General features: G+C 56.7%; 2 protein-coding genes across 2 annotated transcripts; one reads left to right on the plus strand and one right to left on the minus strand.

Moving 5' to 3' along the window:
• Nucleotides 1–1,573: 1,573 nt before the first annotated feature.
• On the plus strand, nt 1,574–11,183 carry BSPRY (B-box and SPRY domain containing). The gene is made up of 6 exons (XM_072883242.1): nt 1,574–1,636; nt 2,460–2,558; nt 3,173–3,403; nt 5,191–5,216; nt 6,498–6,622; nt 10,657–11,183. Exons 1-6 carry the CDS (start codon nt 1,574–1,576, stop codon nt 11,181–11,183), a joined length of 1,071 nt encoding a protein of 356 aa, XP_072739343.1.
• Nucleotides 11,184–11,902: 719 nt separating this feature from the next.
• HDHD3 (haloacid dehalogenase like hydrolase domain containing 3) lies at nt 11,903–13,560 on the minus strand. Its single transcript, XM_072883218.1, has one exon. The coding sequence runs from the start codon at nt 13,250–13,252 to the stop codon at nt 12,536–12,538; it is 717 nt and encodes a 238-aa protein (XP_072739319.1). The 5' UTR covers nt 13,253–13,560; the 3' UTR covers nt 11,903–12,535.
• Nucleotides 13,561–13,583: the final 23 nt, after the last annotated feature.

A 13,583-nucleotide genomic window follows, 5' to 3' on the forward strand; every position in this document is an offset into this window, starting at 1 on the left:
GATTAGCAATTAGTAATACCCAGTTAATCGCCGCCTGTTCTATCCATGAGTTTGCATGTTCAAAAGATGTGAAGAACGATAAATCTCACAGTTGAGGGGCAGTGATAATTCACCAATTTACTTCTTTCAATCAGACCGAGTGTCCAAATTGCTTCAGTACATTAGGAACAAACATGATTTTTCTTTGGCAACAGGAGAACTCTGGAAGTTGTTTCTCCTGCAAAACAAGATTCTAGGAAAAAGCTAAGACGTAAATTCTGAGTTTTTAATTATGATGATTACCGTGTTTCCCAACCAGCAGTTAGTTTCCCCACTCATGTGGTTAACGTACACGTGCAATCGTCTCTACCCACACATCAGCTCAAACCGAGCTGGATTAAGGCAGAGAGGTGTCGGCAACCGCGGGAGGCTGCAAGGAAAGCAGGAGGTCTGTCTTGTGTCTAACTGCGCTCTCCTGCCTCTCGCCCACTGCAAAAAAGAGCAGATTTTTCTGAATCCTGAACGAGAACAGTAGTTGCTCGGGCAGGGTGTTCATCTGAGGTTTTACTACCTGGCAGGCTTCCCTACACATTTATCATGAGCCTGGCCCATCACAAAGCTCTCTAATAACACAGGGATGTGTTGTCTAATAACACAGGGATGTCCTGCAGCAACTGATCCATACAAAGCTACACCTCCAGAAGACTGAATTTCACGCTGGAGGATCTCATATCCTCCCTTCGCCCCAAATGCATTGCTTAACAGAAATCAAAAACATTTTTTTACTAAATTGTTTTTAAAAAATAACCCATGCTGCTGCCTAAGCCTGCCCAGGCACTGCAGTGAAATCCGTACCACGGCATATGGAAATGACAATATCCACAGCAGCGGGCACGGAAATCATAGCAGAGCCCTCTCCCCACGTTCACGGGGTGTGAAATACCCTTCAGAAGAGGGGTCTTTAACCGTCTTTGGGGAGGACACAGGGGCAGCCCCGAGTCCCTATAGCCAGGGGTGACCCCACGGCAATGACACAGGTCCCTGTAGGCGGGGGTGGCCCCGTGGGCGGTAGATGGGTGCATCCCGTGGGCGGTAGATGGGTGCATCCCGCGTCCCTGTCGGTGGGGGGAGCCCCACGAGTAGGATGTGGGGCAGCCGGGCGGGTGCAGGGCGGGTGCAGTCCAGGTCCCTATAGCCGGGACAGCCCCTGGGAAGGGTATGGGGACCACACAGGTCCCTAGAGCAACCCCATAGGAAGGCCACGGGGCAGCCCCTGGTAAGGATACGGAGGCGACACGGGTCCCTGTAGCCGGGCCAGCCCCACGGGAAGGCTACGGGGCAGCCAGCCCAGCCCCACGGGAAGGCTACGGGGCAGCCAGCCCAGCCCCAGCCCCGGGAACCCGCCGTGCCGGGCCGTGCGGAGCCGCCCCCGCCGCGCACTCACCGGGGGCCGGGCCGGGCCCCGCCGCCCCGTCGCGTCCCGTCCCGTCCCGCCCGGCCGCGCCGCCCGGCTCCTCCGCGGCGGCCGGGGCGGAGCGGTGTGCGCGGCCCGGGCGGGGCCGCCGCCGCCCCGGGGCAGGTGCCGGGGCGCAGCATGGCCCAGCGCGGCGCGGGGCCGCGGCCGCGGGCGCTGGCGGAGCGGGCGGCGGCCCTGCGGGTGAGGGGGGGCGGCGGGCGGGGAGCGGGCCCCTGCCCCTGCCCCTGCCCCTGCCCCGGGGGCGCCTCGGCCTCGGGCCGGGCCCTTCCCCGCTGCCCGCCGGCGGCGGAGGGGAGCCCGGGGCTGTGGGGCTGCCTGCGGCGGGGGGATCGGGCGGAGAGGGGCCGCGCGTGGGTCTGGGGTCGCCTGGGGAGTTCCGGTGGGGCGTGGGGGTCCCTGGCGGGGTGTGGAGCTGCGTGAGGGGTCCCCGTGGGGAGGTGGGTTCTCTGTGGGGCCCCTGGTGGGGTGGGGAGCCAGGCACGTGGTCCCCGTGGGGATGGGGGCTGGCTGTGGGGCTCCTGGTGGGCTGTGGGGCCGTGTGGGGTCCCTGGTGGGGTGTGGGGCCGTGTGAGGGGTCCCCCGTGGGTAGGGAGCTCTCTGTGGGGTGCCTAGCAGGGTGTGGGGGCCCTGGTGGGGTGTGGGGCCGTGTGAGGGGTCCCCCGTGGGTAGGGGGAGGCTCTCTGTGGGGAACCTGGCAGGGTGTGGGGCCATGTGGGGCCCCTGGTGGGGTGTGGGGCCACATGAGGGGTCCCCCGTGGGAAGGAGGGCTGTCTGTGGGGCTCCTGGCAGGGTGGGGGGCTGTGTGGGTTCCCTGTTGGGGTGTGGGGCTGTGTGAGGGGTCCCCTGTGGGGAAGGGGGCTCTCTGTGGGGTGGTGCATGAGGCCCGGGAGGCATGGGGCCGGGTGGGGACCTGGCGGGGGCTGGCTGGGCAGGCTGAGCAGGGGCCTCGGGGCCGCCATCGCCCTGTCGAGGCCTGCGCGCTGCCCGCCGCTCTGCGTTCCAGAACAAGATCGTGGACCGGTGCGAGCGGCTCCAGCTGCAGAGCGCTGCCATTGCCCGGCACGTGGACGAGGTGCTGCCTGCCAAGGACCAGGGCGTCCTGGTAAGTCCCTGCCCCTTCTCCCAGCACAGTGTGGAGCGTGCTGGCCCCACGTGCTGCCGTGTCCGCCGTTCCCGGCGGAGATGCTGAGCTCATGGTGGGCTCGTTGGTGTGCAGGCGTTGTCCCCCTCCTACGCCACAGCTTGTGCAAGTGGAGTGCCAGGGTGCGCCTGCGATTCCTGCTTCATCTGCCTAAAAAATATACACAAACAATAAATGTCTTGGTGTTAGTGTACAGCCATCAAACATCCCACTAGGACCAGTGCCTTACCGATTCCTGATTTTATTTGTGCCTCACTGTCACTGAGGACAAAAGACAGTTCTTGTGGTGGCTCTGTTTCTCGCTAATAGCGAATCCAGGAAGATCTTCTGAGGGATGGGACTCTGATGCCTCGCTGGCTGTCACTTAGGTACCAGGGTTAGGGCAGGAGGCACTAGGCGGGTTTGGGACTGGTTGTCCCGTTTACCTCTGCTTGCATCGTGATGATTACTGTGCCTTGGGGTCAATTAACAGAGTCATCTTAACAGCTGAGGCCACAGAAAGCTGGCAGAAGCATTGGTGCTCTTGTTGGGGTTGAAGCAAGGCTGATGTTTCTCCTCTCTCCTTGCTCTGGCAGAACGCAGCCAATGCGGCGCGGGAGCTGGTAATCCAGAGGCTGATCTTCGTGGGGAACGCGTGTGAAAATGAAGAACAGCGGTTGCTGGAGAAGGTGCACGCGGAGGAGGAGCGGGCGCACCAGAGCATCCTGACCCAGCGGGTGCACTGGACTGAGGCTTTACAGAAGCTGGCTGCCCTCCGAACCTACCTGGTGGACATGATCACCAACCTGGATGACCAGGGCCTGGTGGTGAGTACTGCTCCTTGTACCGAGGGACAGGTCAGCCAGCCCAGAATTGACCTAGACTTTTTATCGTGGATATTATGGGACTTAAATACGGTGTTCAGCAGCTTGCTGCACTGACAGCAAGGAGGCAGAGTTGGACAGGACCTATGTTTGCAGGTCTAGCTCGAGGAACCTCCTTCACCTGGTCCTGACAAGCCTCGGTGGTTCCTAGAGCGCCTGCTCTGCCCAGTTCTGCTTTTGCTTGCAGTGAGGTTCAGAACCACCCAGGCTCGGGTCTCCAAGCTCTTGGCTTGAAGCTGCCAGCTCTCAGATACCCTTAGGCTTGACAGCCAGGACAGCTATGGGTTGAGAGCTGCTCTTACAGCAGTCAGTTGAGCCACCGGTTCTCTAGTGTTTTGTCTAGTTTTAATCAAAGCGTGACCCTTGGGAGCACCTGCAGCTCTTCTTGAAGGTCTGCCCTGTTGTCTGGCACACCTCTGTTTGGGATATTTACTGTGCAAAGCAGCCTGTGCTTCCCTTCGCTCAGGTCCTTTTCTGGCTATTAAATTGTCTTGGTTTACCCAAGCAGTTCCCCTCGTTGCAGATGCGAGTGGGTAGGCATTGCACCTCCTCTTCCTTGCTTCCAAGTCTCTGCTTGCCACATCTAACTTTGTGAAGAGGGGGGCAGCAGCTCTGCTTGGAAAACAGATCTGATCCCACGGACAGAAGGTAGATGGCTGTTCCTTTGGTGGGAAATGCAGCTCCTGTCCTGCCCCAGCACCTTAGCTGGCTGGGCTGTGGCCACATTGTAGAGAGCAGAGCTTGGAAAGCAAGATCCATCAGATGCCTGTGGCAGAAAGCAGAGACTCCCTCAATTTCTCCTTTTGCCACGAAGTGGAGGGGAAATTGCAATCATACGTTCTCCACCTTGGATCGTTGGTGTTGGTATTTGTGCCTAACAGGAATCGATACGTGTCATGTCACAGGGAAGTGGAATGCATGTAGAGCACCCTGCAGGGATCAAATATTTTCCTAACACTTTGCTAACTGGGCTGTACCTTGAGAACGCACCATTGCTGGCGGGTACAGAAACAAGTGGGACTGATCACGAGGTTATCTGACTCTTGGCTTAGGTCCTCTGCAGCTTCACCCCCTATTGAAAGCTTTGGGGGTTGTTTGCTGCAAGCACAGGATGTTCTTGCAGTGTGCCCTAACGGGGCGGGGGAGGAGGAGGGACCTCAGGGCTGGGGCTTTCACACTCTGGGCAAGGCAGGGTGCAGGGTGAGAGCTCCCAGATGCAGCCAGGCTGGTGTCTACCAGAGGGTATGGAGTCAGAGCTGGTTCTTTGTGGGTTCGAGACTTTCCACCTGCCTCAGCTCTCCCACATGTTTCCCTTGCGACAGACGATCCAGCTCTTGTGGTCTTCTGCTCTCGCATAGCTTGCACGTGCAGCAGAGCGGTGGCAGGCTGTCTGGATACTCCTGTGCCCTTCTTGAGCTGATTGTCACCCAGCCACCCAGTCCCACTGGTGCAGCAGACATTACCCCTAGCTAGATGTACAAGATATATTACCCTCAGCCATTCCCACTCATTTTCTGAGTCAGGGAGTGGAAAGCGCTGCAGCTGAAGAAGATGGATGTTGGATGTTCCCCCTGCTCCCCAGGCCCCGCGTTGGGGTGAGGAGTGGTTTCTCTGGGTCAGGAAGGAGAATAGTGCTCCCTGGGTCCCAGGTTTGCTGTGCCCCAGCCTGTGTTTGGGATTTTATCTGTGGGGATTTCACCTGTGATGACTCTTTCTTTCCTTGTCCCCAGCGTGCAGAACAAGACATCTTCGAGAGGTTAGTACCTGGCTGCTCCTGGTCCTTTCCCTGGCCCTGCTCCAAGCTTGCCTGCACCCTCCGTGGCTCCCGCTGTGGGCAGCACGCCATTGCTCAGGCAGCAGGTGACACCCCCTCTTTCCTCTCTCGCACTGCTTTTGTTGAGGACAAGGACAGAGCACAGAGATGCCAGCGTGGCCTCTTGTCTCTGCTTCACGTGCTGCGCTGCAGCCCAAGATGGAGAGGTCCTGGCACCTAGAAAGGCTCCACGTGCAACGTCTCCCCGGAGGCATTGCCAGATTACGGGCCCTTGCTTACGGGAGACCTTCTCCAGCTCCTTAGTAAACTCCACAGGGCTCCCTGGGAGATGGAGCAAGCCTGTCCCTGGCCTGTTGGCAGGAGATAGGATGGTCCACCTGGAAAGCTGGCGTGCTCCGTGCCTGGGGGGCTGCTGGCACAGCGTTGCCCAGAGGGACGGTGCGCCCAGGCTCCGCACTCGCGCTGCCTCCTTCCCCAACAGAGAGGCTGCGCAGAGGGGAGAACCAAATGCAGGTGTCAGCATTTCTGAGTCATCATCAGTAACGTTGGGCTGCCCTTCCTTGAGAAGGCAGCTTGGTGGCTGCATTTTTACAGGCATTTATTTCCGTGGCTGCTGCAAGGGTGGTAGCTAGCACTGGTTGGACTCTGCTACCCAGAGGACTTTCAGGAGTGTTTTTGCCTGGAGCCTGCCTGTGGAGAGTAAGAAATCGGCCACAGCACAGCACAGCAGCCAGTGCCAGAGCCTTTACTTACAACCATGAGTTCATGTGTGTACTGCAGGCCACAGGACTCAGCAAATCCTCAGTCTCCTTGCTGTGCTGTATGAAGCCTGGAGTCCCATCTTGCTCTCCTGTTGTATCCCCCTCTGCTCTGACAGCAAAGCTTTGTCGATAAAGAGGGAAATCTGATTCTCTCACTGCAGCCTGTTCATTGTGCTCCTCTTGTACCTTGATGGCCGCTCTCAGGCACGTTTAATCTGTGTCTGCTGAGTGAGGAGGCTGTTGACTCAGGCTGCTGGGATTGTGTTTTGAAACACTGAAGTCCTTTCAGAAGGGACTGTAATCAAAGCCAACTGAAAGTATCCCTTGGGAGGAGAGTTTGTCCAGAAGCCAGTTTGTCCAGTGCAGTTTCTCCACAGCAAGTGCTCCTCTTGCAACTGCTCCAGCTCATATTTCTGTCATACTTCCTAGTGATCTTAAACGCCTCCCAGCACTGGTCAATAAATCATTGCATTTCGAAATAACTCTTGTGTTCCTTTGCTAGGACAGAGGTGGCGGAGGGGATCTTAGAGCCACAGGAGTCCCTGAAGTTAAACTTTAATCAGACCTGTGTTCAGAGTCCACTGCTGCATCGACTATGGGCCTCTGCTGTTCTCTGCTGCATCGCAGGTCAGTGTCTCGCTCAGGTCTCACACTCTCTGGGGATTCCTGCATGATTATTCATGTTGTGCCCAAAGAAACATCCTGATGCTGTGTCGAAACATCCCGATGCTCTGTCAAAACATCCTGATGCTGTGTCCTGCCCAGGACATGGGGCATCCTGCCCTCCTCTGCTGTCCCAGCCCCTGCTCGTTGCTTGGAGCCCCCCAGCCAGGGGAGCAGCAGCAGCTGTAGGAGGTTTGGGAGAGGAAACAGTGGCTCGAAGCAGCTGGTTGTGGCTAAGAGGAGAACAGGGGTTTGAAAAGACTGTGTCTTTTATCCGCTCTGTTGATTAACCTCACTTGGTTTCTTTTGCTATTTCCTGGGTCACTTGGTGACAGCAGTGAAGCTGATGCTGCCGTAGGAGTCTGTCACAGAAATTCCTCTTTACCACGTTTAGCATTGGCTGGCTGGTGATTTTAAAAGAGGGTGAACTCACCTGCATGGTGTCTGTGAGACACTCTGACGTGCTGGAATGAGAAGTGAGTAAATGCAGTAGCTTTCTGATCATAAGCTGAGATTGTGGCTGTGCACGAGCTGGTGGTTTGTTAGAGACGTTTGTGATCTGGTTCAGCTCTTGCCGTACAGCTGAGGTTGCGTCGGAGGTGTTTGTCAGGCCAGTGACATGCTCTGGTACAGTTTTACCAGGTTGGTGTCGGCTCTGTTGAGCAGGGAGAGACCTTCGTCTTCCGGCTGTGATCTGCTTGAATTGCTGATTGTGAAATGTTTGCTTTTACTCTTGCTTTCCAGGCCATCGTTAGAGCGTTTCAAATATATTTTTTTGTTCCTCAAAGGTGGCAATATCCTTCATGATTTGAAAACATTTGTCCTTTGTGCCACCTCATGCACAATCCCTGGGGTCATCTTCCCAAGGCTTTTGCATTAACCTTTGGTTTTTGCTCATCTCGCTGTTGATGCTGATGAGCGGTTCACAGTTTTTCCCTGTTTCCAGGTCCCTCTCCAAGGTGTGCGCTTCTGGCTTTTATTGCTCTTCTGTTTTCCACTATTAGCTTGAGAATCTGTGCGTCCTGGACAACACCATAATTTGCTTCTTGTGCTACAAACTCTGGTGTTGCTCTCCCTTTGTGATTAATTTCCCTCTGTTTTGAGTCTGAGTGCTGGCAGTCATGCAAACTCCTGCAGGTGTACATTGGCAAAGTCAAGCAGATTCTCAGCAGATGTCGGAGCTATCAAGTCATGTAGGAAACCTTTCCCTAATTCTCTTTGTTGTGACATGTTTTTTTTAATGGATTCCTTTCCCAATGGCATCCTTGTCAAATGTAATGACTCTAAGTCATTTGATCCTTGTAGTTGGTGCTATTATTACACTCTGGTTTGGGTTTTGGGGTTTTTTTTGTGGTTACATTGAACACGTCATTATTGCATGCTGAGGACGCCTGCCATATCCTTGCTTATCTCACTAGTCCATAGTCCACCCAGGACCTAGCCTTAGAGATTTAATATTAACTGCAGTGGTCCTAGCTTTCATTAAGATGCAGTAATGTTATGTTTCACTTGGTGATCCCTCTTCCCCAAGGCAGTTGAACTGGTGGCAGTCTTGTTTATTTGCTTGAAAAGAGTAAATTCCTAGCCTTGACGGTTTGTCCCTGTCGCCTCTCAAAAACTTGGAAACCAGCAGGCAAAAGAACCTCCATTTCACTCTCAAAAATAAACGATTCCTTTGATGTCTTTACTTGGCATCCAGGCTTCTGTTTCGCTTACGTTTGGGGTTGGCAGCTTCTTCCTTAAACCGGGAGATGATGTAAATCTCCTGGCACCGTTCTGGGAGGGATCTCAGTTCATGGCCACCCGCATCGGTCCTGCTGGGGGGCAGGTACGCGGTGATGCTGGCTGGAGCCCTGAGGGAGGACCCTCTGCAGAGGTGACACAGACTGAAGCCGCCCCAGGTGGCTGAGACACTGGGCTGCCACGTGGTGACCTTCTGCCCCAGGGACCAGGCTGGGTCTGGATTCCACCTTGGTGCCTAAGTCTAGCTATGAGGATTTTAATTTCAGATGTGTGAGTTTGGAAATGGGAACTTGGATTTTTAAAAGTAGTAAAATGTGCTGCAGCTAACAGATACGTACTTGACAGAGATGTTAACCATGTTAGCTTATCTACTCAGCATCCCTTGTCTCTCTGAAGTGGCAAGGCCACTCCGATGGGCACTGTACACAGAGAAAATAGATTTGGGGTGAGATGAATTCCCAGTGGAATTGTTCATCAGAATATATGGGAACATCCGGAGGGCAGATTTAATCATGACAAAACACTTGACTGTGTGGGAAAATTTGCTGATCTGAATTAATCTGCTGTTACTCTGCCAGCGCTTCCCCTCCCTCAGATGCTCCCCCAGAATCATAATCCCACAACGAAGCTACGTGGGTGTCATCAGGGTGGTTTTTCCTCGTCCAGATGATCCCTATATGTGAACACCGGAATGCAACCCCGTACCTAGGTTAGACGAGTGTTGCACAATATGAGGTTTAGGGCCCTTCTGTCAGAGGAAGATGAAGTCTCGTACTGCTCCGTTTTCTATGAATTCATAGCAGAGTTTGGCTTCCTGGAAAGTCAACCTACAAATAGGCAGCGTGGGCAAATACAGCTGCAGAGACCTACGGAGGGCACAGCGTGGCGGGCAGAAATAAATCATCAAACAAATGAGGTTGTCTGCTTCAGCTGGAAGGGGATGCTGTCTTCAGCTCCTCTTTCTGCTCGCTGTTGCCCGCAGTAGCTTCCACCTAACGTGCAAGCGTATGCGGCACTTCCACGTTGTGCAAACTGATAATTCAGCCTCCGTTCGTCTCCTGCCGGGGAGCACCAGGGCAGGTGCCGTCCTAGGAAACCCCTCGGCCGGCCCTGCTGCTGCGCGGTGCTGCTCGCTGGTCGGAGGGATGCTGACCTGGGTCCGTGTAGGAGCTGGAGCAGGTCGGGCTCTGGGATGACCCTGTTCAGGGTGCAGCGTAATGGTTTGATTACATAAAGGTTTCATCCTGCCACGCGCTGGATGCCGAGCAGAGGGTGGTTGGGAAATGGCCAGAGCAGGCGTGATACGGTAGAGCTCTTACTGGCAGCAGGGCTAGGAGAGCAAATGACTCACCTGCTCCAGCCTTGTTTCCATGGTGGTTTAGGACCTAAAATGAATGAAGTGAGGGTGGGGGAAGGCAGGGCAAGGAGGGGCACCCGCAGGTAGAAACTCGTCTCCCTGGGAGCAGGTGAGCCAGCTGGGCATCAACCTGATCTCTTTGCTTAGCAAATTTACAGAGCAAGGGGAACGCTTGTGCAGTTATTCAGCACTCGCACCCCGTCTGCAGACCCGCTGAGGCACAAGGGCAGCTGGGCAGCCCCTTAATTCACAGCAAAACCAAATCGAGGCATGGCCGTGCTCATCTCTCCTGCCTGCTGCCACCTCCTGCAGCCGCTCCAAAAGCGCTCAGGGTGGGTTGATTAATGGCGTGGGCTTTATAGGAGGAAAGGGTTTTCCCCTGCCCAGCCCTCTCTGTTCCTCCTCGTTCCCGTATTACCGGCTTTGCAGGTTTTCTGCAAGCGGCCCTGCCATCCTTGGCACGCTCTTCACTCGCCCCGGCTGGGGGCTGGGGGAGAAGAAGTCCGGTCCTACTCACCCGCAATGGGGGTGGGAAGGGACGGGGCTCAGATCTGGGGCTCTCCCAAAAGCGGGATGAACCAAACCTGCTGGGTTCTGTTTTGTGGGGATTTGGGCCAGGGTCAGAGTAAGATGAGCAGCATCTTCTCTGACTCTGCAGACTTCTAGTGCAAGGGTGGAGAGGAGTCTGGTGAAATCTGGGCTTTGACGAGTCTCTGCATCGCTCTGGCCCTAGCTTGAGAGGGGGGGCTGCAGGGAGCTGCCGTGCTGGCACCCAGCCCGAGACCCCCACACTGTGTCACCCCAGGGGAGCAGACCGTGTCTCTGATGGCCGTGACTTCTTCGGGCAGTTCAGGCAGGGGCCACCGAGCCAGCGCTCACCATGTAGCTTCTCTTGCAGGCTCACAGGAGATTCACTTCAATGAGAAAACTGTCAGCCCCCACCTCAGCCTGTCAGAAGACAGGAAAACCCTGACCTTCAGCCCCAAGAAAGCGAAGGTGGACTCAGACTGCCCTGAGCGATTTGACCACTGGCCCAATGCTTTGGCTACTGCAGCTTTCCACTCGGGAGTCTGCGCGTGGAAGATCAGCGTGGAGAAGAGCTGCGCCTACAAGCTGGGGGTTTGCTACAGCTCCCTGCCGCGGAAGGGGTCTGGCAACGAAGCCCGCCTGGGCTTCAATGCCGCCTCTTGGGTCTTCTCGCGCTATGACAAGGAGTTCAGGTTCCTGCACGCCGGTCACCCGCAGGCGGTGGAGCTGATCAAATCTCCGGCCGAGATTGGGGTGCTGGTTGACTTTGCGGGAGGGGAGGTGCTCTTTTACGACCCCGATTCCTGCGCCATCCTCTTCTCCCACAGGGAGACCTTCACGGAGCCCCTCTATCCCGTCTTTGCTGTGGCACACCAGAGCATCTCGCTGGTCCAGTGAGCGAAGCATTGCGCTCGCTGGGGGCGTGAATATACAATGGTGTGTACAGTGACTATATGCTATACAGTACCTTTATGTGGGAAAGGAGCCCAGACAGGGCTACTGGCTTGTGTACAGCGGCGTTCAGACAAGACCTGCCTTCAGACTACATCTGTCCTTCACGTGTTCTATGGCAGCGTTCCTCTCCTGGAGGCTACACCCACCCTGTGTCTGCTGTGCCAGGACGAGGGGTCAGGGTAATGCTTGGCTCTGCCAGCTGCTTTTAGGTGAACCATTTAATTCCTCTCCACCCAAGGGCAGCTTTCCAGCCTGATGGTGGGCTTTAGAAAACAGGAGAAATATTAAGAGATGTGCTTGGGGAAACGGCAGGGAGGAGGCACAGGGACACAGCTGGAGACAGACTTTCAGGAGGAGCTGCCCTATGCCAGCGCAGGGACAGTGCGGGGGGCTGTCACCCGTGGGGGATCCACGCCAGGGCAGGGGCACCCCTGAGGGGCTGTGGCTCATGGAGGAGCCCAAGTCAGAGCAGAGAAGCAAGAAGCAAGTAAGCAGCAAGGAGCTGCTCCTCGCCTCGCCAAAGGGAGTGGGGGGCTGAGTGTGATGTGGCGAAAACACGGGGAGCTGATCGTAGGCAGGGTGGAAGGAGAGGTGTTGGACTGAAATTGAGCCAGGGAGAAGGGCAGGAAAGGTGTTTCCATAACTGTTTATAATTTGCCATCTTTATTTCTCAATACCCAAATCTGTAAAGTTTGTTAATTGGCAATATATTAAATTAAGTGAAATTGCCCAACTCCAGACTGTTTTGCCCACAGCAGGAGGCCTGCAGCCGCCTCCTGGCCAGCACTGTCAGCAAGAGGGGGACGCTGGTGTGGTGGCAAACCTGGGGTACACCGAGGTGTGCAGGGCCTGTGCGCAGGTTTCCGGGGTGCTCTGTGTGAGCAGAGCTCCCCGGGACGGGACCAGCCCCAGCTCTGCCCATGCGCTTGTGCAGGGGGATGCTGGAGCCTCTCCCTGGGGTGACGGAGAAGGGATAAACCTCAATGTCTGCCTCCAGCCCTCCTGCCAGAATGAGCCTTCTGGAGCGCAGCTTGACCCAGTCCCCAGCTCCATTAGGGGAAGACACCACCGCTGACCCTCTTCCATAGTGTTTTTAGAGCTATGAAAGACATCAGCAGCAATGCTGAGCGTCAGATACATTTTATTGCATCAGCAGCCCTCCTGCTCCGCAGGCAGCACTGCTCCCTGCGCTCAGAAGCACTCGCTTCTTTTCCCTGCCCAACCGGCAGCAAGAAATCCCACACCAGGACCGGTTCGCTGCTCAACAGCAGCGCTGGGCCTCCTCCGAAACGCAGCTACCCCTTCTCAATAAGCGCCAGGAGGTGGCTGAGCGTGGGCAGGACGTGCTCGGGGGGCACCTCCGGCTCCTTGCCCTGCCCGGCAGCCCGGAGCAGAAAGCTGTGCATGCCCACGGCTCGGGCTGCCCTGTAATCCCGGGTGTAGTCGTCCCCCACGTGAGCTGCCTGCTCCGGGGGGACCCCACTGAGGCGCAGCGCTTTCTCGAAGATCCTTCTGTCCGGCTTGGCAAAGCCCACGTCCTCGGAGGTGAGGACAAATTCGAAGTAGTGCCGCAGGTCGCACTGGGAGAGGATGTTTTCCAGCCGGTTATCGAAGTTGGAGACCACTCCCATGCAGAAGCTGCGTTGGCAGCACCGGCTCAGGGTCTCGCTGGCTCCCGGCAGCACCTCCCAGTTGCGGGCGCTGCAGAAGTCGTGGTAGAGGTTTTCTGCCATCAGCGTTAGGACTCCGTCTTCGTGCACGCCCGAGAGCCTGAAGGTCTGCTTCACAACGTCGGCCCACCACCGCTGGGAGCTCAGCCCCTGGCCCTGGCCGTAGTTGGGGAAGAGCCGGCTCTGGGCTCCGTACGCCTCCCGGAAGGACTGACCGAGAGCCTCCGGCTGCACCTGGACCCCGTGAGCCCGGGCCTCGGCCGCGTAACTCTCCCCCACCGGCTGCCGCAGCCGCAGCAGCGTGTCCTTCACGTCCCACGTTAGTAAGCGGAGCCTAAGCATGGCTTCGGTAAAGCTCAGGACTAAGGGAAACCTGGAACAAACGGGGAGGTGAGAGCCAGACGCTCTGCTGAAAGCGAGTTGGTACTGAGCGTGGCTCAGGCCAGTCGGATCAGAGGGCTGTGGGCTCTGGCCCTCTGCCTGCGTCACACCCACGGGTGTCAGTGCCCCCCGTGGAGGGCTCAGGCCTCCTCTGGGGTCTGCATCGAGATACGGCAGGAGAGGGAAGGCCCTGCTCCGAGTCCCAGGGTGCAAAGTCTCCCAGGCCGGGGCAGCTGCACCCTCCGTGGGTGCTGCAGCAGGGCCCTGCGTGGGGCTGCCGGACGACCGGGGG

Source organism: Ciconia boyciana, chromosome 18 (assembly GCF_034638445.1).
Source record: "Ciconia boyciana chromosome 18, ASM3463844v1, whole genome shotgun sequence".
NCBI lineage: Eukaryota > Metazoa > Chordata > Aves > Ciconiiformes > Ciconiidae > Ciconia > Ciconia boyciana.